This window comes from Phaethon aethereus (genome assembly GCF_964289735.1).
Source record: "Phaethon aethereus genome assembly, chromosome: 1".
NCBI classification, from domain to species: Eukaryota; Metazoa; Chordata; class Aves; order Phaethontiformes; family Phaethontidae; genus Phaethon; species Phaethon aethereus.
In genome coordinates, this window is record NC_138575.1 from 187,586,553 (window position 1) to 187,611,747 (window position 25,195).

The 25,195-nt window shown below is 37.6% G+C and overlaps 1 protein-coding gene across 1 annotated transcript in view; it reads right to left on the reverse strand.

Annotated features, from left to right (window-relative positions):
• Positions 1-25,195, reverse strand: part of VWA8 (von Willebrand factor A domain containing 8) — a gene marked incomplete at its 3' end in the record, with an annotated part of 194,281 nt that overhangs the window by 60,907 nt on the left and 108,179 nt on the right. Inside the window, exons 25-29 of the mRNA XM_082001198.1 lie at positions 22,635-22,840; positions 15,329-15,480; positions 7,126-7,234; positions 6,070-6,208; positions 4,747-4,949 (exon numbers count right to left, since the gene is read on the reverse strand). Coding sequence (XP_081857324.1) covers positions 4,747-4,949; positions 6,070-6,208; positions 7,126-7,234; positions 15,329-15,480; positions 22,635-22,840 — 809 coding nt within the window. The remainder of the gene's footprint in view (positions 1-4,746; positions 4,950-6,069; positions 6,209-7,125; positions 7,235-15,328; positions 15,481-22,634; positions 22,841-25,195) is intronic.

Here is a 25,195-nt window from a genome sequence, read left to right on the forward strand (position 1 = left end):
TCACATGTGAAAATATCATATGCTAAATTTTGATCTTCTTCAGATTTCTCAGATTTCTTAACTAAGAATTCAAGAGAACAATGATTCAGGGCCAACCTTAACCACATTGAATGAAATTTCAGAGGTACAAAAGAACAGGTTAATTAAGCCTTGGGTTGAATTTTTTGTTTGCCATTCAAGGAAACATTAGGTTCTGCAAGGACTTACTAAAAGTAAACTTTCTACGTATAACATCTGCAATAACGCACGATAGACGTTAAGGGAGCAAAACATAAATTCCCACAAATTCTCCTAAATAAAACAAATACAAACAATCTGAGTCATGTTTTTTTTCTTTTTGGGTACGCTTCATACTTTCACTAGGATTATTTGGGGGAATTAACTTTATTTAATAATGACAGTCATTTGAAGCTAAATATGGTAAAGCATTTAAAATATTACCACGTTATTTGGGGCATTTGGGAATTTCAGCTAGAGTTCAATACTTCTAAAAAAAGAAGTTTGCTTATGTATTACAAACAAAAATTATAGAAACATGGTTCAGGAAAAAAAAAGGGCATCTGCTCTGGATTTTGGTTTTCTGCCATATTTTATTTATACTGCAACAACACTGCTGTACTGAAGCAATGCATTAGCCTTCCACGTGAGATAAAGAACACATACGAATCGATTACATTCTTCCACTTAGCGTTAAATTTATGAGAGCTGTTGGTAATATAAAAAGCCTCTCTACTCCACCCCTTTTGATGTTAATGGTTTCCTTCTGTGCTAAGTGACTGATGTATATTCTGTCTGTGTTTAAGAATAGATTTTTGCGTCACTTGCGAACACATCCAAGAGCAGCTTTGGCAACTCTCAAGTGGGCTGGGAAAAGACGCTGGTGTGCAATTCCGCTGTGTTTGTTCTTGACTGGGAGAAAAGTAACCTCTGGGCGACCTCCCGACCCCAGTGTCTGGAATTCCAAACTCTGGACAGATGCAATAACCAATCTTGTGAAGTGGTGTGCCTTTATTTTTAGTTACTGCAAAGTGTCCCTTTCCTTACTGCTGTTTTTATTTTAGCCAGCATTTTCCTCTTAAAAGTCCTTAAACGAAACAGGGCTGTGATTTCACTTTGCTGGTATGGGAAGTTGTTCCTTATGGTCTCACAGACAGAGAAGAGAGCTAGGGGAAGGAACACACTCCAATTTCAGAGTGGGACCGTAGAAATAATTCAGTTTAACCCTCTTGTATTTTCCTCCCCGAACTCACTGTCAGTTTTGTTCTCTTCTGTCCTCGATGCTCACATCCTGAGCGAGCAAGCTCTCAAACACAGACTCTTCTCACCTCTCAGCTTCAGATGAGGCTGATTCTTCGCTTGGCAGGGTAACCCCTCTGTACCTCTCCTCGCCTCCTGTCCCACAAGCACCTTTTCTATTACTGTCAGTCAAGGACCCCTTGAGTGATACACATGTAACAAACCTGATGCTATAAATATATGGGCATAGATACAGATATATCAGATTGCTCATTAGGTTCAAGTGAAAAAAGTCTGTACAAGAATTTATGGCTTGGGGCTCAAACCTACATGCCTTCAGCAGAGTTTAGTTTTCGTAAAATTTTGTTTAAAAGAACAGGAAGGAACGGTGATGTTTCATTTTGTTTCACTGGAGGGCTCTACTGAATCCAAATGGATGTCATCTGGGAAATAAATCACACAAGCTTATTTGAAAAGCCACAATATCATCACCTCATCCTTTCCAATAAGGTTATCATCTATTTAAAATTGTTCTTTTTTATAACCTAGTCAGAAACATCATTCTCTAGAGACCTTTATTAAAACAAAAAATTGGGAAAAATCTTTAGCTTTTGGTATTGCTTAATTAATGGATTATATTATTTCTAAAATATCAGCTATCAAGTGGACTGTTATTTATTTAATAAATGCAACTTCTTATTTCTACAAATATTGCTAATACTTCTTGGTCGTTTTGCAAGTACACACTGACAAACCTCTAAAGCATCACATCTATCATTTACATTAATTTTTTTTTTTCTTGAAGACCTATTTGATGCAACCTTAGCACAAATAGCTAACCCTTGGAGCCCTGCCCAAAATACAGATGTGCCACTCATCTACTTGTGTTAACATGTGAATGCTGCAGATTCTAAGGTTACGGCTGCCAGTGACCTTAGTACACCTGAAGGCAGGCATTTTGACTACATTAGCTGTCAAGGCTCCTTCTGTAGCCAGTGGAAAGAGAGAGGCACCTCCAGAGGGCAATTCACCATGTTCTTCCTTAGCTGGGATGAACTGCTCTTGCAGATCCCCTTTATCTTCCCAGCAGACAGAGAAGCTACTTGGATGATTAGCTTAGACTACAGGCTTACCTGCTAACGTCAATAATAATGGATTTATTTTCATATACAACAATATCCACCACATTTCACAGGTGCACAAAGAAAGCACATGTCTTTTCCATGGCTCCACTTCAGGAAGAGTTGGGAATAAAACCTAAGCTCCACGTGGAAAAATTAAACTACTGGAGAACCTCTCTTTTTATTCATCGGGAACTAGAAATGCAGAGATCCTAACACATGTGCCCTAACACAAGTAAGAGTGGCAGTGGCTGTGAAGACTACAACAGCAGCGTTTGGCTGACCTGTGCTTTGATGTCTCATTTAAAAACTAGTCCCAAATAAATTACTAATGTAGTCTATGGATACAAACATGCAATACACAAGAGAATAAGTTTTCATCGTTCTTTCTGTGCAAGATGCTTATTTAATCTACTCAAGAAGTTGAAAATTACTTTTGAACGGTGTCCTAAGTATACAATGACATTTTGCAAACAAGTTTGTGGTTTCATGAAACATATTTTCACACTCAATGAATAAGGTCTATCTTCATATTAACACTGTGTAAGAAGACCTAAGATAATACAAATCATTCTGAGTATTGTAATTCTGTATTACTTTCCATCAGCGTAAACAGGCTTATTTTCAGACAGGATTTGTTCACCTGTAGCACTTGCTAAGAAAGGCAAGACTGAAACTGTCAATATTTAAGCTTTGTCAGAGAAAAACAGGAGGTTACAGCTCAGCTGAAGTCATCTGGAAAGGGGCACTGAGCTACCACATTCTCTCCACAGAACAAACTTTATTTCAGAGTTTAATAGGTACTGCCACTGAAGAATATATTCCATGAGGACAGGCAAAACCAGTCACAGAGTTAACTACCTAAAGCTTCACGGATGAACCTTTCATAAAAACTTCACTGCTGACACTAGATGTTACTGTGATTTGGTTAAAAAATAAAAATTAGCAGGACAATTATTTTCACGCTAGGAATTTCAGAGACCTAGGAAGCAAAGAATGTTGCTGGGCTTTATATTAAAAAAGTGTGAGACATTCTAAACATTCTTAGGCATGAGATAGACTGCCATCTGTTTTACAGTTTCCTGGGTTGACTTAGCCAAAAAAGGCCACAGACTGTTTAGAACCAAACAAGTGTGTTATGTGCATCTCAAAATAGCCCAAATGGTACTTCTTTAGCTGCTCAAGACAATTGCACAGGCAATCACCATAAGCAGGTAACTTAGAAACATATTTTTCCAGTTGTTAAGGCAGTTCTAGCAAAGGGGGAAGAATTGTGTTTCTCATAAGGTATCCAGTTTATCTGTAGTGCTTGAGACCAGAAAGTGGCGTCAACACTTGACAAATGTTTCTGGAACATCGGTATTGCAGAGACACTAGTTATAAAATGACTGAGAACTACTTAAACCCCAACTCAGTGTAGGGAAGTTCTTCTAGATCGGAGTCTCTCACCTATCGAAAAATTCAGACCCTCTGAAAAGAAATTCAGAACAAAAGGAAAAGGAAAACCCAACCAACAATAATAACCAAATTAATTGCCCATGTCAAACCACTATGACTGGTAGGTAATATAATAACCTATTACTAATATTAAGAAATGAACAGCAGCAGCATTGTATCAACTGTTGTCTCTTCCCACTCCTGGGCAAAGAAATTTTGAATTGGAAACGTTCCAATCAGTTCACTGATAGTAATGGAAAGTGGAAAGTATGTGGAAAGTATGCATTACTTGACTTTAAAAAAATTACTTGAGTCAAACCAAAACTGAAGTCGTCAGTGGTTCTAAATTTGCATTGCTGATACACTAGATGTCAAGACTTACAGAGCCTTCTTTCTAGTCTTAGTACTTCAGATGGTACAGAATGAGAAATACCAGGATTCACAAAACAAACCAAAAATAACTGAATGAAGCAAATACAAGCAACATTTTACTTTGTGACTCAGAAAATGTCTCTCTCATGTACTGCTTGAGAAGTTAAAAGGGGACAAGATTGGAGCAGAACTTAAGTCCACAGCATAAAACACCTTACTTCGTACTTTGCAAATGTATGCTGCTTGACTACGACTCCCAAACTCAACTCACTATCTCCCTTTCTCCCAAGAAGGCCAATCTCCCTCTATCAGTAAGAGAAATAAAATAAGCAGGTAGAACTCAGCTTCAATTAACGCAAAAGGACGTTATCCAACTAAAAAGTGCAAGAGGAAAATTTCCACATAAAAACTAAAGCTGAAGGCAACTCCCAAACTTCAAGTATAGCAAAAAAGAGAACATTCAGAAGGGGGTAGGCTTATCCATGCTATTTCAATCTACAGAGGTAGACTCCTCAGCAATCATACCCTTATGATACTCCTTTACTCATCACTAAACATTTAGCTGTTTGGGTTTTTTTACCTCCTCTTCATGTAGAACCACTTGACCTTTGAGTGGATTTCCCAGAGGTGCCACAGTCACAAAAGGCTGCCAGACATTTCCAACTGTTCTTGGGAAGAGGTCATAAAGATCCACAAAGTATCCACTCTTACTAGAAACGTTCATGAAGTACACAGAAACAGGATTGCACGTAGTAACGTAAAGAATATTTTCAGCTTCCTCTTCTGAAATAATAAAATAAAATTAATGAAACGCTATTAACTCTTCAAACACACAGCCCAATGCACATTTGTGTAGACGTGACTGCAGCGCCTGACAGCTGCTGGTATATACAAAACCCATCCAGATGTTTTTGCTTGCTTATAATCTTGCTTCTCCCTCCTTCTTTATCCCATCCTCCCTTTCCATTTAGGTATTTAATAATTAAACATGGAACGAATGCAAACTTTGCATGGAACTTTTCACATATAGCACCTTCCTGACTCATTTCAGACAATTCTTGAAATCAGTACAAAGCCACCCAATTTCTGTTTCGCTGTCATAAAAGTCTGTTGGTGTATTTGAAACTAAGGCTACAAGCAGAAAAATCATCATTCCAGTATTGATCACTAGCAACCTGTCTATAATACACAATAAAGCTTAGACATATTTAATGATGAACCCTAAAAATGCTTATGAATGTTCCCAGTGATGCAATTCAGTTTTGGGACAGAAGTAGTATAGGTAACTAAGGCCGGCTTGATCCAGTGGGAAATAATTTTCATCGGTATAAGCACAGGAGAAAAAAGCACAACACTCTGCAAGTAAGAAGATTTGCATTAAAACTGAACTGAAAGAGGAAAAGTCAAAGAATCGGTTTTGTGAAGTAATACAATGTTGAACATACAAACTAAACCGACTTGCAATTTTGTGGCTGTGTTCTATGTTAATTACATACCCTTCTCTTAGTTTGAGAAAGATGCATATCCTTACAAAGACCACAGTGACTCAGTGAAAATTATGCTCCAATTTCAGTAGCTGATTATTTTTTTATTTCACTTACTGTTAAAAAAAAAAAAAAGTGGAAAAGATACCCATACTCCATATCCTCCATTCCCATATTCCAATTCCTAGTATTATTCCTATACTCCATTGCAAACATACCTAAAAATACACACTGCTGTAAATGCACTGAAGTGTTGTTACTACACTTAGAATCCCTCATATTGCCCTTTTATATTCTACCACTGGCTATCGACAAGCGCGTATGAAGTCAACAGCCCAAACCTTCCTCGTCTCCAGGATATTTCATGTACTTATAATATTGGTGATCATTACAAAAGTTAGTAGCTTTTCTTACTGCACCTTTTGTGACTGTGACATCGCAAACTAAGTTAACTTCACCCAAAGGCAGTGTCCAAAAAGCGAGTTCTTCTGTGAAACTAAGGGACCTGGCTTCATGTCGTTCCAGTGGAAATCCTTGAATATTTAAGTACACAGGGCCCTAGAACAAATTATAACAATGAGGGCTTGCTAAAATATTCTCCTCACCACTCTTTATGAAAATCTAGAAGTTGTCTTCAAGACTTGATAATATTAACAATAGAAACAGAACAATTACTAAATAAATAAAAAGGAAAGGAAATGCTTTTCTGCAAGCTCTCTGAATGTCCATACTGCCATTTTCTTTACAGTATAGAAACCATCATGCCTTTCCTCTTTATTCTTTTATTGGTTATTACTGCTCAGTGGCACAAAGGAGGTATCATGTACTGATAAAACAAAGTCCATACAAGGGAAAAATCAGAATACTTTTGTTTCAAAGAAGATCAATGGCAGTTTCTTATTACATAAAGTTTAAATCTCCCCCCTACATCACATTAAGAGTTCAGGTTTTTCCTTATTCACTAGAGTAATAATTACTGAAGTTAAGCCAAGAACTCAAAGCTGAAAAGGACTTAGAAACTTTGGCTGCAGATCAAATTGTACCAAAGGTTCAGACTCAAACTTGGCAGTGCCAAAGACCCATAAGAATTCAGTTGCATGCAAAACAGAAAGAGAAAACAGCTTTCTTTTCAGTCTCTGATCTTATGCAAAAATTGAGATCTAGGGCCTGAAACAAGCCACGTCCAAGCATCCAAAACAGCTACAAGGTTCCTTCAAATATGCTATTTTCAATATCCTTACAAAAACCTCTTTCCAAGAAACTCTGACCAAATGTACTGATTTTAAAGCACATCTGACATTGTGAGGGCTAGGTATACAAAAACATTTTTTCTAGTCAGTATAAAAAGCCCAAGAACAGGTAACAAGGACCACACTTTGTATATACTCTTTTTCCTGAAGAAATTAATCACATTTCAGATTCTTCGCATCCCAATACATAAAATCAGTATTATATGAATTTAAAAAAAGACAAACCTTTACATCTATTTTTTGAGTTTCTGTTGGACACAGCAGTTTCTGTCGTGCACTCCCTGGCTGATCGACTTTCCAGTAGCCCATAAATTTATGATCTGGTAATGGCAGTCTGTCAAACAATGTAGGAACAAATGAATTTTTACATTCATTAACCAGCAATGGATATGGAATAAATCATTTAAACAACTACATGTTTCCAACAAGACAGATCTGAAGATTCTTTTGTAGAAAATGCTTCCTCACTAAAATATTTCATTTCTTTTATGTTTTAAATCACAAAAATTGTAGCCTTCTGGAATACTAGTACTGTCACAACCTAAGCAGCATCGTAAAGGAAGCAGCAATTCATATAATATGGCCTCAAAAGGAAAACTTTGCCCGTCTGAATTATTTGAGATCTGTAATAAAATATATCCAAACCGTCTCTTGCTTTGCTTTACTCAGATCAGGCAGGGCGTGACAGTATCACTTAAAGGAACTCTGGTCAGTGCCACACATCTAAAAAACCAGCAGAATAAGCACAGTAAACACTGCAATAAAAGTTCAACAAATTATTTCCATGTATTTTGCCACTGCTCACATGAACAAAGGCAAAGGAATACAGACGTGAGAGTATATACCATTAACTTCTGACCAGTACAGTCTACAGAAAGGACAGGGACATCTTTGAAAGCCTCAGTTGCTTGCCTTGGTCTAGTTTCTTAATTTTTGTACCTTTTATTTAGGGAAGAAATATACAGGCCACAGAAAAGCTCATTTAGGTAGGAAAAGAAAATCCTGGCATATGACAAAGTAGCTTGACAGCAAAATAGGGACAACACAATTTTTATCTCTTTCCTCCAAAGTGATTTGCAACCACTGAAAGCAGTTTGACTTCGTTAATTGGCATGAATACCTTCGAGCTCATGATTTCATCGCTTTTGGTTTCTTTTATTTGGGATCAATTGCTCCTAAAGAGACCTCCTATCATAACTACATTCTGTGTTACAGGCTGTTGCACATTATTGTACAGCTACAGGACTTGGCAAGAGAACAGAAGACATTCCTTCTCCCAGTTTCTATAAATATCTCCAAAGTCTATTTTAAGGAAGTTCTCTTAGACTGTTTGTTAGAAGTCTGTGCATGGTCTCTTCTGCCTTGTCTGATGATGCTCATTCCTACTGTTACAACTATTTCCCCTCTCCCCACCAACCAACTCGGCCCCTCTAGATATTAGAGGTTTGTTTCGTTGCTTCTTGGTATTCTTCTCAGAAAAAGAAGGGATCCCAAATCAAAAAACTTCAGTTGGACTATATATATTTGAATCTTGGGGAATTTTACTGTTACTTTTTTTCCACTGAGAACTTAAAGGAAAATTTGGGGAATGAATACTAATATCATCTAATCTTTGCAACTCATATAGGAAAGCTGCATTAACTTTTCTTACTGGTATATTGACACCAAATCTCAAGCAACCTGGAGAAGCCAGTACTCGCAGGCAGTCACTCAGCCTCCATCCCCAGTCTGCGTTTGGACAATCTGCCATGGCAGTCAGGTAGCCAAAGACACTTTTTGCAAACAGAAAATGGTTTGGATGCTACAGATTATAGATAAATATCCATCTGCCAGCAATACGCCATTCACCCATGTAATGAGGAAAGTGAATCTCATTAATTCCCTTTCTTTGACTAAGAACCAGGAGAGTCTCTGTTGTCTGTTTGTTGCCTAGTTAAGAATATCAATAGATACCGATGTTTGAAGAGTGATTTATTTTGCATTCTTCCTCACTTCACTTTGTATTTTTCCATTCTTTACACCTAGCTAGTCTGGCCAGATTCTTCCCAAATTAATAAAATAAATTAATCCAGACTCAAAAAAAATATGTAAGTACAATATATTGTAGATTACAACATTCAACAGCATTAGGAAAAAAAAAAAACCATTCAGGATGCACTACTTCAACAATTCTTAGATAAATTTATTCATGCAGTCAGAAGATGGGCAAACAGTCAAGTCACTAAACTAAATGTCAGTTTATCCACGAACTGGAATTTTACTTCAGGCTTCCATTTGGGTTTCAAAATGATTTGTTGGCAAAACATTGGTTATGTCTTGAGCCAAAACTGTCTTGTGTGCAAAAAGAAACTGAAGACTTTTTTTTGCTGTGATGACTCCAAGTAGCATAATCTCTGATATGCCTATAATCAGCAAGAATTGTTTCCCGTTAGCTCAATGGAACATCAACTTCCACAAGGATTTGGACTTTGGTTTTAATTCCTTACACATTACCTCCATGGACAACATCCTAGAAATCAACGGGTTCACTAATAATCATGAACACTTATTAAATTTTAAAACAAAACATATGTTAAAAACCAGCTCTAACCAAATACCCTGCTTTATATAGCAACAGAATTACAGACTGCATTGCCAAAGAAACAAAACATTTCCACTCGGGCTCGGTTTTCTGGAGATTTGCTTTGCTAACGGTTCCTCCTCTCTTCCCTCAGGAAAACGGATTTCTCCTTTCTCCTAGATTCTTGAGGTTTTGTTCTCTTCCCTGTTTCTGAATTATTTAGTTTCTCTGGGGCAGCAGACCAAGGCATCACGAACAGCAAAGATCAGTATGTAAGAATAAAGTAGATAAGAATTTATGAATAAATCAGAAAGAATTCATAATTCTTTGTCAACAGTAATAGGGATCTTATTCTTCCAGGGCATGACAATTCCTTTTTACTCCATCGCACTGCTCTCTCATATCAATCTGGTCTGAGAAAGGCTAAGAGTATTGAAGAAGCTGGTGGCATTAAAGGTCTTATAACCAGTGTGCCTCATAAATAATTTTCAGAAGAGAGTGAGAGTGCAGAAGGACTGGAACAACATGCCCACACTGAACATGTGTATATATCTTAACAGTTTTCCTCTAGTGAATATATATGATATGGAGCAAAGGAGGAATATTATCTTCTTTTCCCAGGACTTCTAAGTAACAAGCAAGTTTTGAAAATAACTTGAAGTGACAGTACTAGTAAAAAGCTTCACAAGGCACTCCTGCCACACTGCTGTATTTCAAATTAGTTAACCAAATGCTGTTTACATAAAAGGCAGATAGAATACTACGGAAATGCCACCAGAGGCAAAAATCTGCAAAGCAAAGAGATCTGATGGGTGTAAAACGTGCAGTGGCTGCCTAAGAATGGTACTGAAACTCCACTGCTCTCTCCAGCTGGGGTGTAAGGAGTGATCCATGATTTTTGCTTTCCTCAAAAGCTGGAAAGGGTTTCTAGAACAGAAAAACTACACAACAGACTGCAGTAACCTTGTAAGAAAGCCAAGACTTAAAGGTAAGTTCTAAGGAATTATTCCTGATCAGTTCTTTGATTATGGATCTGTCAAAGTCTGTTGCTTAAGGAAAATTTAGAAATATTTTGTAATGTTTATTTATTCTTCATTTTACATCCTGGTTTTCTACAAGATCACGGCTGTCTATGAAATGATTATATAAGCAGGTATTTTGTTTAGAAATGGTGATTGCACAGGACCTACAGTTGATGGGGCAATTCTATAAAAAATTACTATTTAGCCTGATTTTCTTCATGCACAGCGGTCTAAAGGGAGACAATCTGTCCAAAGCTAATTCTCTAGTGGCTTCTGCTGCTGGAAAACTTTTCAAAGTGACACCTGCAGAACACAATTTCTTTTAATTTGTATCTTTCTGATTTTAGAAAATAAGTTCACTTCAGGCTAATTAAAAAGCAGCACAACAAAACAAAACACCAAAGATCTCTGCTCAAAAAGTCAATAGAACCTCCTTTATAAAGTTATTTATTTAGCTTTCTGAGAACATACTGGAAGATAGCTATGAATCTTGTAAGACTGAAGTTCTACTGAATGCAAATCCTCTACAGCCAGCTATCGTACTAGTATAGCTGCGGACATGAACTATGACAGGCAACAAAGGTGCTGAATGTATGATCTTGGAAATCAGCTCAGTGCTGGCACAGAATGTATTATTCAAGGACTTCAGTAACAGCTCTCTATCTAGCTGAAGAGACTTCTATCCCACCTAACTTTTTTGGACTTAAGTAAGATATAGTTTGAAACCAGGAAAATTCCTTACCAACTTGATCTCCATACTTCATTTAAAACACCTTTTGATTAGAATTTAAGTAATAGACATACATAACAGTCTTATGTTAGGCGTCCCGTTCCCTGAACGTCAAGCGCAGACTGACCCCTCTGCCCCGCTTCCCCCAAGATGCACATGATGGACAAGAGACACATATGGTATGAGACAGGTCCAACAATTAACTACAGATTACCTGGGAAAATAAAATAGTCTCAAGAGAAAATTAAAGCTGTTAACATTTACATATTCACATTACACATAAAAAATTCAGTTCATATAAAATGAATATTCAAGTTACAGCAAGCACTTGGATTTGGATAGCGACAGGAGGAGAAATATGGAACGGCAATTTCATCAAGGATAAATGCGAGAATTAGAGCTGAATGCCATTTTACCTAGGAATTGCAAATGGTCTGAACTGCGCACCAAAACGGCAGATTAACATGAGTTCAGACAAATGTAACATAACAGATGTCAATGGGTAAAACAAAGTATAATAGTACGTAAAGAAGGATGATGAGTTAGTACAATGAGTAATCCATTTTACCCACTACATATTGGCAAAGCATCATAGACAAGCCTTCTGCTTTATACACAATACTGATAAAAATTATAAACTATGAACAGGTGATACCAGGAGATACAGACAATATCATGATGTTATAATCTGACACTACTGAACATGTCAGTGCCTTGAAGAATGGTCATCCTATTTGGGGAAAAAAAAAAAAAGCCCTGAAGGAAAACAAAAAGCCCAAGTAAAGCATTACTTTACAGGTCTCATATATGATACTACTTTTGGAAATAAACAGATTAGCATCCACAAATTAATTTCTCTCTTGAAAAAACAACTACTGCAAGAATGCTTTTCTAAATTGTCATTAGACACCACCTAATCTTTCCTTCCAAGATTAGGTATATTAATTCCAGAGCCTAAGCTAAAACTCCCATAAGGGATACTGGTACCGTCTGTTAAATTTCAGCTGGATACAATCCTCAAAGTTCCTTCTGTTGAGACCCTGCATTGTTATGTGTTGCTCGTGTGTCTGATCTTTTTGTTCTTACATTTACAGCAGTTATTTTTACAGCAGCAATTTAAATCATGCTGATTTATTCAAGTTTTCGTTTAGATTAAGTAATAGGTGACAGACATCCCCAAAACTTTTAAAAAGAAAATAAAAATTCACAAATTGTTTGATCTAAGACATGCCAGAAACTACCTGTATAAAGGAGTCCGCATTTCAGTATAATGATTTTCCTGTCCTAGAATCTCCTGGAAATGCATCTGATTCTAAAAGCTTCTTAATTGTACAGGATTTCTATTCTTATCAATAGCAATCATTTTGCTGCAGGTATGATAACATCCTCAGGCAGAAGAGGTTTGGACTATTATCCTAGGTTTCACATTACTTAATAGAACCACTGAGCAATTTATTATGCTAGCTAGTGAGTTTTAAAAGTCTTGCAAATTAAGACTGGAGCACAGAAACGAACCTCCGTGGGGGTACGCTGTTGTCACTAGGACACTGTAGACATCACACCTAGTAAACCTTCAGATTGCCAACTCATGAGAGACTATGAGCAGAAAACAAGCTTAAAACTGAAAGTGATCTTGCTAAGTCAGAGAACTAGTTTGAAAAAATACAATACAGTAAGAAAAGTGTAAGCACGAAGGAAGTTGATTACATAAAGCAAAGATGGGGTAAGCACAGAAAGTTCATGTTTAGAAAACTAGACATGAGTTAAAAATTGCAACAAATGCAAACCTGCTGGGGTTTTTAAAAGGGACTGCTGCATGAAATACATCCCTGTTCTATACTCTCACACTACTCTTCTGAGCTCTAGCAGAAACTAACCTGCCCAGTTTCACACAAAATGCTTAAAGACGGACATGAATCAAGTGGAGAGGGTGAGCATAAAAGAAAAATAAAAAAAAAAAACCAGAGACCTTTAAAAAGGGGGAAGATTGAGAGAACTGGATGTGCTTAGTCTAGAGGTGACTTTCAAATGGCAAGGATATTTAGAAACAAGACTAACTTGCTTTGGGAGGTTACAGAACTCCACCTCTGAAGGTTTTCAGGCATGAAACATGACAAAAATCACTTAAGAAGGTTTTAGATTAACTTGCATCTTTTCTGAAGGAAGTGGGATAGACTAGATTAGCACCATTATCCTAATCTCAAATTCCTGGAAAACAATATAGAGGAGGTCAGTTCTAAACATATAGCTGCTTCAGGAAGTACCTTTTTTGCAGTGGTCCAAACAGCACACCCAATTGCCTCACTGTGTCCATCACAGGAGTTTGCAATATGGGCTGGAATAGATTTGGAGAGATTATCTAGATGTTCTTTTGCCCCAAGGCAGAATCAACTGTGCCTAAACCATTCCTAAAAGATATGTCTGTAATTCAAGGTGATCCAGCTGTGATCCAGATGGCTTACAAGCTCCACAGGGTTAAATCTCATGACCAAGAGCAAGGCTGTCTTGGAATGGAGCAAGTAGGGTAACCTGAAATGTCAGCTGTGATGGATGGAAGTGAGATACTGAGACTAAGATTGCTGGATCATCAGAGCCAGGCGGTCAGCCTAGTCGCAATCTTGCATGGTGAGATCTAAGAAAAAAATTGCTTTTATCAACTATGTGTGAACAGCTCCTGTAGTTTCTCCTCCTCTTGGCTTTCAGTGTACAGAGTACACGCTCATAGCTGCCAGTCAAGTGAAGTTTTTGATGAGCATCTTATGGGGGTCTTGTAAGTCTGTCATCCTTGGTGTAACCTGTCCTATAAAACCTCAGTGATGGATTAAAAATGATCAGGTGATTATCCCTAATTCAATATGATCAGATCTGTCTTCTATCTCCTCACTTCTAAACTGAAGAGTTCACAATTACAGCAGTCTTCCTCTTACGTTTCCTAAACCTCTGACCTTGTCGTTACTAAAATTCTCTCCAATCCACCCAGGTAAACTCACATCTAGTACTTCCAAAAATTATATAAAGTGCCAATTTCTCAAAAACTATGACAAACATCATAATTCTTTAAAATAGAAATTACCAGGTGACTTTTAGCAAAGAAACTACAGCAAGACTTTCCAGTGTGTACTGTCAATTTGACAGACACTGTAGTTGCTCAAGTACTGGTTCCCTAGGCATGTAATTCTTCTGTCATCAAAATTAAAAGGTACACCACAGTCATTACATTGCCAGTCTTCTTTTAATAGTTATATGTAGGATGTTATATAAAGTAACAGTGGTGCTCCAGCAGGAGAAACCTACACATAGACACCTAATATCAAGTCATCATGTCATAAGAATCAGTCCCTCCTTAGCAAATATAAAATATGTATGTCCCACAGCAAACTCAATTTTCCATATATCCATAAAGCTTTCTTCATGAAAGGGAAATATTTGTTTCTCCGTAAATAAATTATGTATTAGAGTTCAAGCCAGAGTAAGTTTTCTAACTGCTTTTCAATATGATCTACTTAAGCCTGTTATCTGTGAATTGGAAAATAAAGAGTTAAATCTGTTTCATAATTTAGTTTAGTCTTAAAAAAAAGCTATTTTGATTTTAACCTCTGAAAAAGTATATGATGTAATATGTCACCTGGTAACTGATAAACAGACACATACAAAAATGGTTCTTAGCGGTTACATGCATTGTCCTATTCTGCAGAAGTACTTCTGTAGAGCCTTTTATGTGTATCAAAGATAAAATCCCACTACCACTGAAGACAACTTATTTTTTTTGCTCCTGATGTAGGTGATAAATAACATGACAGAAATGTGTTGCAACTGAATTAAAAACACAGGAGAAGAAACAAGTATTTCCCTTTATTAATATAGATCTGTTTACCATACAAGCTATCAATATGTACATGGACATTAAAGATTAAATATTAGTAATAAGCAAATAGTCTATCATAAAGTAATTTATATTGTTGTAACTTATTGGGAGGAATATAAATTTGAACCAGAGGAGGACTGACTTCAAGTATTCCAGGTGGTTTTTAAATCAGTTAGCAGCAAGATAACACACTATAAAAAAGTGATCATGAGAGACCTGTCTTCTTAATATATATCTTATGTTATTCTTACTCCTTGGCCAGCTGTACATTGGTCGGTTTTGCTCCAATGGGTATCCCATATTTGTGCAAAGTGCTGATTAAAATTTCACGCATTTCATTGTTGTAGGAGTCAAAGTCAAATACATTTCGAACAACATTTGCCAGTCCTTCAGTTGGAAATTTCTGTGAAGAAACAAAGACGCCCAAAGTTCTTTTATTGAATATCTGTTAAGTTACAGCATATAATAAAATAATTCTATAATGAATAGTTAGAACAATAACTTTGCTCAACTTAGACAAGTACTCAAGTTATCTTTTTTTTTTAGCTTCCAGTATAAAGAGGGTACATTGCTTCAAGTCAGAATGAAGTTACTGACACTAAACCTGAATTAAACAAACAAGCAAGAGACAATTATTTAAATAATCAACATCATTCATGTTTTAAAGAATTGTCTTCATTATCCACATAACAAAAGGGTGTAATCATTGGGACATATAATTAAACATAGCCTGTATTTTTAAAATTTGCAACTGCTTTCTGCTAACCATAAAGATCTGACAGAAATACATATATATTCATATAATTCGACTACACAATACATTTAAGAACTCTGATTCTCAGCGTTGAATATAGAAAAGCAGAAGATACACTGCTTACTTAATAAAAATTACTTTGGATCATGATGAGTATTAGTAGAAACAGAAATTCACTCAAGATGTGCGACCATTTGTTTTCTTAGTGAAGAATACTACTCGAAATGTGCTGTGTACATAAAAAAAAAATTACCAAACTTTCATTAGTATTTCCAACAAAGGAAGTTTTGCTACTGAACTGGACTGATGATTTAAGGCCAGTGTGCTCTTCCGGGCTTCAGAACTGCCACTCACATATTCCCATACCTTTTAATTATTGCTCTGCAAGAAGAAAACACATTTTCCTGCCTCTCATTTCCCCCTAAGACCTAGGAGCCAGCAAGACTTAAAAAGCCTTGACTGAGCAGTCAGTTGAACTCGTGTAATAGGAATAAACTGAAATGAAGAACCAGGTTTTTTAGGTACCTGCAGACACTAAAGGTGTGAAAAGCTGGCTTAGTCTTTCCACAAACTGGTTCCAAGTGTTTAGTCAGTAACTTCCACTGTCTTTTGATTTACCCTGAAATTCCAACAGCAAACATGTACCTGTCCCTATTTAAATTAAGGCAGATTCCAATCAACATGGACCTTAATGTATGCAGCCATAACTTCACGCTTAAATAAGCTTATTTTTTAAAGGAACATTTAGGTAATTTGAACAGAATATGTATTGTGCGAAATTTAGATTTTACTTGCCATTGATAAAAACAGCTGTTTAAGTTGAACATGTTGATACAGCTAAGTCACTGGGCCTTTTCACAGATACTCTTTTACGAAAAGAGGTGAAAAAATCATCTTACTCTTTTAAGGCATAAATGGAGTAAATAAAATAAAAATAATTTAAAAAAAAAATCACCAATTTACTATCTATGCCAGAACTTTACCACCTAACTGCTTTATTTTACCTTTATTGGTGAGAGAGGGGAATGAGAAGGTTTTTATATTTAACCTTTAACTTTTTCTTCATACGCCTTTCATTCAAATACTAGATCTTTGAGACAAGGACCTGGATGCCCCTATCTGTATGGCACATTTACAGTGATGAAGATAAACATGTGAAGAAGTATTTTAGGGAGTTGAAGTCTTAATTGTTTTTTCCCCATTAGTGAGCAAGACCGATACAAAAACTTGAAAAACAGACTTACACAAGTGTCGGAGAAATTTATAAATGTATTAAAAGTAAAGATATTTGAGATGTGCATAAAAACTGAAATAGAAGAAAACAGAAAATTTGCATAGATGTTTTGATGTGTATTCTTAATCAAACATCAGCCTGTCAGGTTTTTAGTATTTTCCCAACTTAATAAATATCTAATCCCTGAAATAAAATATCTGTGACACAAGCAATACTAAATTAGCTAGTTACTGTGGTAGAATGGAATACCACTTCTAGAAATAGGCTTGTACAAACCTTTTTTTAATCTGTGGTGTACATGCCACAGAATATTTCAGTACTAGTGTTGGTATAAAAGCACGCTAGACTATGTCCTACTTTTTAAACCTGTCCATGAGGAATCTATTAGGAGCTCTGCATTATTACAGCTTAGCAAAACACAAATTTTTTGTGGGATAATATGAAGTTGTTCTACAGCCTGTGCCATCCTGGTTACAATGTCCATTCCTGACTGATTGAAACAGGTACTAAAAATAAAATTTCTCCCAACTGCTATTCTAACTAAAGACTGTGTAAACATTTCCCATGTAACATAAATGCCAAAAGTTTGTGACAATGTTTAGTAGTGAAAGTACTAATTTCTAAAATATAAATTGCACCTTGGAGTCAAAGTAAACATCATATTGGAAAAAAAAAAATGTCCAAGACTTATAAAAATGTACATCACTGTTAAGTTTAACAGCATGTAAAGCTACTTAGTAGCCAGTGTGCAGGACCCTATCTCAAGTCTGTTTTCAAGTGTGTCTTCTTTTTGATCATAAGAACAAAACATGTCCAGAATTGTGCATACTCTATATAACCAAACCCTTTCCTTAAGTAATTATTTTAGAACATTTACAGTGATGAATACTGCATTTTCTGTGTTCTTCCCTTCTCACTGTAAAACACAACCAAGAAACTGGCACAAAACTATCTCGTTCACTCATGACCTATTCTTTTACATGCCCTGCACCAGATACTGCAGAAACCTTGGTCAAGTGCTTCAAGTGTTATCTGGTTTTCACTAGTAGTCTTCAAGTATGTTCAAGGATGTTTTCTGAATCATTGCATAACATCTGACATCAACACCCTTCTCCTCAATGAATTGCTTCAATAGTTCCATGCCTCTTGTATCAGTAGAACACCATAAAAAATTATTTCCTCAGGTACAACTGATTGCTGCTGTCAGTAAAAGGTATTCTGAACCCAAGCCACTTGTCAGAAGGCCCTCTACTTCAGTTATTAAAAAAATCAGAACTCTGTTGTTTCAATCAGAATAAATCCAACCACTTTTTAATAACTGCCTGGACAACTGCTTATTGAAGAAAGGCAATGGCACCTCACTTGAAGAAAAAGAGGAAAAAAAAGTTTGAATGTTTGAGTTAACATTTAAAAAAATCATTTGGTTTCTATTGATTTTTGAAACCAGATTACTGGAGAAAATATTGATCTCTCATCAGTCTGTCTGGTTCTCATTCATTGATTCTTCCCCTTGCAAGTAACACCTCTGTGTACCTTAGAGTGCTTTCACAGCTTAGATTCCTGGCTATTCCTTAAAGTAGTAAGTAACACAGGTTTTGCTTTTAATACTTTTATATCTTTATTCATATATATATATTTTTAATTCATATATATATAATGTTTTATTTGATACAGAATGTGACAGATTTCAGCTTAGTGAAAAATCCGTATTTTTATGGATCTAACTTTCCATGAGTACATGTATTGCTACAGACTGCTTAAAAGCTATCAGCAAAATAGTAGTTTCCTAGTACAAATACAGAATCTTAATTAAAATATGCTATACACATTGAGGTCTACTGTACTTCTACCACTACCCTGAAAACAAAGTGACAAATTATCTGGTATCCAATCTGTAACGAGTCCAGATTTTTGGTTTAGATTTCTACCTTGTGTTCTCACTACCACACACTTTTCTATATATTCGAGTGCCTTCAGATGCCGTCACGCTTCCCACTCTGCCAGCACCATCCCAAAGGCCCACCTTGCCCCCACGAACACTAACAGATCTCTCCGTACCAGCTCATTCCTCCATGCCCTTGGCTTCCCCCCGTATCCCCGATGCCTTTTCACTGAAAACCGACGGCTCGCTCTGTGCCTCCTCAGTCGTCCTGTCAGCACGGCAAGAAGCACCACATCTATGGCTCATCCTGAGCGACGGGCATGACAATTGATTAACCAGTGCTCGTGTCTTTAGTGGGCATCGTCTACTGCCAAGGAAATCAGCTGAATTCTCTCCCTGTCTTTTCATTCACAGGGACACTAATTTCAATCTGTTCCTCTCTGTCACATAGCCGCTGACTTTGATTAAACCAGCAGAAACCTAATTATCTTTGAAAACTGGTAACTGAGATTCACTGTGGTTGGCCAAAAGTGTAAAAGGTTATTATTGATGTGCGTTTGGCAGCAAAGGATACAAACTGTGATTTGATAAGCCTAGTTTCCTTTCCAGATTAGGCTGAACAGGAAAATGTACTATCTTAGCACCAAAGCTTACTGAACAGGCCTAAAAGCCTGATGATTAGGAGACTTCAGGGCCAGAAGGTACCTTAGACATTTACTGCTTGAAAACTGTTATACTAGTGCCTACTATTAGAAAGCAATCTCAGATGCAAACAAAAAAGAAGGCCTATCAGAAAAATCTCAGCCTTCCCAAACTCAATAGAGTCAGTAAAAAAGCTATTTCCATTTTATCTGGACTAACGTGGCTTGCCTGATTGACATCTACCAGGGACATGGAGTGAATCTTGATGTTGCAAAACAACATCTCGTGGAAACTAGCATATCAGATTGCAGAGAAGCAGTCACAGCATACACCGGTAGCTACGGGCAGCGTATGGTAACGCAAGGCAGCAAGAGCAGAGCATCTCAGCTTGCCTATAAGCCACTATTAGCATCAATACTTCTGACATTTGACACAGGCTTAAAAACTGCAGGTGAGCGAAACAAAAAGGCTATATTCAGGTCACGGGCAATCTAGAGCTGCAAGACCCAAATTCCCTATACAATCTGTGGGGTGATATAGTTGCAGCAACCAAGTTAGGCACCTGCATTAGAGAACTTTCCCCGTGCCTGCAGTTTCGGGTCTTCAAACTAGTTTGGTACCTTGAGCTTCAGCAAAAAACCCTTTCCTTAAGAAAAAGTTATTATAGAGGCAACCTAGCTCTGAATGCAGTATCTAAGCTGCAACTAAATTGCTACAGGTTCCCTACTTGCATAATTTTTATGGGGAGATACTCTTGCAACTACACTATAGACAGAATCCTATTACGATGAAGACCACAATTAATCAGAGTGCAGAGATTAGCCTAATAATTTGTTGATGTAATCAGAGTATTTTTTAACTGACTAGTCCCGATGCTCAGATGCGCTCTCAGATAACAGCAATCAAAAGCAATTTTTTCTCCAAAACATCCAATCCTTTTCTGCCGAAAGAAAAAATTCCAAAATTATATGAAAGAAAATCAACACAATAGTACAAAGAGAGTGAGGCTATGGAACTGCTGTAAGGGAAATTGTTTAACAACATGACTAACTTCCCTCCTTCCTTCCTAAGGACCAGCAATTTTATTGACTCATTTCCCTCCTTCCTCTTTCTTCTCTACCTGAAGACCTAAAAGCTTCTTACTTTGGAATAACCATTATGTTTATATTCATTGTTTACATTTGGCTACTCCCAGCCTTTTTATTATTCAGATTGAAAAACAAGTTACAGTAAACAAAATGTTGCATCCTCTCAAGGAGACTGGGATCTTGAAAACAAACGTTACAGAAGAAATCAAAGCTGCATGACGGAGATTTATTTGGATATTTACATTTGACTTTGAAAGAGGTGAAAAACAGCAGATGGGAAACTTCCCTGCCCAATGTCCAGGTTGAATCTGGTTAAGGGAAGGAGACAGAAGCGGAAAGTGACCTTCAGACAATTAGCAATGCAGCTCTTCCAATCTTCAATTACATGCCATTCACACTCAAAGAAAAAAAGAATTAAGTCCTATATTTCCACACCCACTGGTGACAGAAGACAGGGCAACTTGAGATTACTTGGAGATGGCTGATGAAGGAAAGAAGCTAGGAAGGAAGGCAGGGACAGCCAAAGAGTATGAAGACAGGGAGGAATTCGTTTAACAAAAACCCTAAAGCACCAGCTTTTCAGCAGCACAACAACTGTTCCTCAAGTCTGGTTTTTTTCCACTTTCATTTCAACTATAACTCTGTGTTTAGAGATCAGCATGTACATGTTCTACCAGTTTGGTAAACAAATACCAACAAATGTCACCTGGTAATGGAGCCTAACAAATTACTTTGCTTATGTGTTTGCTTGGATGCATTCCTCAGCTTTTAGGTCTAAATTTTGTTAAACCTTAGTGTACATAGAAACTTATATATAACCTTAGTATATAAAGATAGCATTATTTTGTCTTTATATTATTGATTTCAGAGCAGCACCAATTTACTTTGTCTCAAGACCTTGTTTGCACCCTAGGGACCACAGAGTACAAAGTACAAAACCCTATGTTCCCCAGAAATCTATATGAACTGAAGGTTTTTAAAAGTAGTAATTCTAAGCTGCAGGATCTAAATGTCTGTGTATATGGATGAATACATGTGAATATGTTCATGAGCACAAACACAAAACCATCATGCAACCCTGTTATGCTATGCAGTGTTAAACATGGAAACAGTAGGTCAAATAATTTGTGATAAATTATAATTTTAATAATTACAATAATATTTCCACTAATCTTTTTTAAATCTAGGATTCAGTAATTAATGAAATAGTCTAGAAATTAACAAATTACTGATTTTATGATTATAAACAGAGCAAACCAGAACAAAACAGCAATGATCCCTCAAAGACCATTAAGACACTTCATATTTCAAAAACTTCAGACAAAAAGTGTACTTTGATTTATAAAGACAGAAGTCACTCTCTGCTATAATCTTTAAAATAAAAAGAACATAATTAAATCAGAATTCATGATTGTTACAGTTAAAATGCGTGCAATCATGGATCCTATGTAACTGTTTGCTAAGTTGTTATCCATCTAAAATTTTCCTTAGAAAAATTCCACCAGTGATGTATCACTGTTATGCAGCAGGAACTTGTTTTCCCCAGGAAATGATTATAAACTAAAATTTTATGGCAGCAGTTAAAGTGAGCAGTTGCAGTGTCCTGGAAGTATTGTGTGCTGTATTTTGGAATTTTGTAATGAAGGCTAGAATGAACATTGCATACTGTATTCACAGTATGAATGTGATATTTTCTCACATAGTAGAAAAACAGACTCCCAAGGGATTTTTTTATATCTGTAAATAAACATAGGGAAAAAATATCTGCCTGTGTATATCTATGATCCTTACTACCTGAAAATCTGAATATGATGATTCCTTCAAAATGTAAAACTTTTAATAAGAATGAAATAAAAGTGCATGAACATAATGTTGTCTTTTTCTAAAAAAAACCTTCAAGCATTAAAAAAACAGTAGTGATGAACTCAGGTTTTCAATGAAATCTGACATACTGTACCTGTAAATGTTTTACAATATTCACAACTTCTCTAGTTGAATAGGGATAGGTAATAATTCCTTGGTCAGCCAGGCTCCTGAGTTCTCCAAAAGCAGCCACCAGTTTCTGAAGAATCGGCTCTGGAACATTAGGACCATATTGTCTAAGCATAGCCAGTTCAGACTGTGGTTTGGGATTATCAACAGCATGGCAACTAAAAATGTCCCCTAAAAGAAAAAAAAGTATGCAGTTCAGTAATTTATAAAGAGACAGTATCACAACAGCTCCTTTAAGTTTCACACAGCACCTTACATGGAAAAGCAGTGGCTAAAGAGGATGCTGAGTACCAACAAAACAAGACAAACTGTGAAGGACAAACTTGCTATGAAGAACATCAAGGTTCCCAGAAACATGGAGATCCCTCCTGTCATCTTAATGAAGGTGATCACAAGGGAGAAATTAACTTCAAGAAGAAACAAAAGTCAAATGAAAGCGGAAAAAATTAAAATAGGTTTAAAGAAAGAATAACAGATTAAACAGGACCAATTTGTAAACACCGTCAAAACACAACAGGATGCAGGGAAATCTTAGAATCATAGAACAGAATGGGTTGGAAGGGACCTTTAAAGGTCATCTTGTCCAACCCCCCTGCCATGAGCAGGGACATCTTCAACTAGAGCAGGTTGCTCAGAGCCCCGTCCAACCTCACCTTGAACGTTCCCAGGGATCTATGGGGCATTGACCACCTCTCTGGGCAACCTGTGCCAGGGTTTCACCACTCTCATTGGGATAAATTTCTTCCTTAGACCTAGTCTAAATCCACCCTCTTTTAGTTTAAAAACATTGCCCCATGTCCTATCGCAACAGGCCCTGCTAAAAAGTCTGTCCCCATCTTTCTTATAAGCCCCCTGGAAGTACTGGAAGGCTGCAAGAAGGTCTCCCTGGAGCCTTCTCTTCTCCAGGCTCAACAACCCCAACTGTCTCACCCTGTCCTCACCGCAGAGGTATTCCAGACCTCTGAGCATTTTTGTGGCCTCCTCTGGACCCGCTCCAACAGGACCATGTCTTTCCTGTGCTGGAGGCTCCAGAGCTCGATGCAGGACTCCAGGTGGGGTCTCACCAGAGCAAAGTAGAGAGGCAGAATCACCTCCCTTGACCTGCTTCTTTGGATGCAGCCCAGGATACGGTTGGCCTTTTGGGCTGCGAGCACACATTGCCGGCTCATGTCCAGCTTTTCATTCACCAGCATCCCCAAGTTCGTCTCGCAAGAGCTGCTCTCAATCCCTTCATCACCCAGCCTGTACTGATGCTGGGGGTTGCCCCAACCCAGGGCCAGGACCTGCACTTGGCCTTGTTGAAGGATCCTGCACTTGGCAGGTTCACATGGGCCCATTCCTCAAGCTCATCCAGGTCCCTCTGGATGGCATCCCATCCCTCAAGCGTGTCAACCGCACCACTCAGCTTGGTGTCATCTGCAAACTTGCTGAGGGAGCACTCGATCCCATTGTCTATGTCACCAGTGAAGATATTGAACAGTACTGGTCCTGATACGGACCCCTGAGGGACACCACTCATCACCGATCACCATCTTGGCATTGAGCCATTGACCACTGTCCTCTGGATGTGTTCATCCAACTAATTCTTTACCCCTCAAACAGTCCACCCACCAAATCCGTATCTCTCCAATTTAGAGAGAAGGAAGTTGTGTTGAACCATGCAAAAGGCCTTATGGAAGTCCAGATAGGCAACATCCGTAGCTCTTCCCATGTGCACTGATGTGGTTACTCCAGCCTAGAAGGCCACTAGGTTGGTCAGGCAGGACTTGCCCTTGGTGAAGCCATGCTGGCTGTCTTGAATCACCTCCTTGTCCTCCTTGTGCCTTAGCACAGCTTCTAGGAGGATCTGCTCCATGATCTGCCCAGGCACAGAGGTGAGGCTGACAGGGTGGTAGTTCCCAGGGTCCTTCTTGCTATCTTTTTAAAAATGGGTGCCATGTTTCCCTTTTCCCAGTCTCTTGGGGCTTCACTCGACTGCCAGGACTCTTCAATTATCATGGAGAGTGGCTTGGCAACTACATCAGCCACTTCTCAGGACTCTGGGATGCATCTCATGAGGTCCCATAGACTTGTGCATGTTGAGGTTCCTCAGGTGGTCTCGAATCCAATCTTCTCTTACAGTGGGAGGGACTTTGCTCCTCCAGTCCCCATCCTACAGTCCACCCACAAAATCTTGATGTGCAGGAATGCCCTAATGCAAACCCAGTTGAGAGGTCTAGGGGGAATACTGGATTTATCTTTACTCTCTGTCTGTCTTGAAGTATGTTAAGAAATTTGGCAAGCTATTGTTTCTGTATATTTGCATTCTATTGGCCCCAATCATATAATCTATAAAATTGAGTTTATTCATAAAGAGTCCTTTAACAGTCATACAAAACTTTGCAGAAGCACGATCAGATCCTGCTGAAAAAGGATTTGGATTAAAAGCAGAAAAGTCCCTATGCTTGAAAAACAAAATCAATGAAGAATCCTAAAACCTCAACCAACCATCTGCCATGTTGGCCAAAAGCAATTATGCAGAGATGA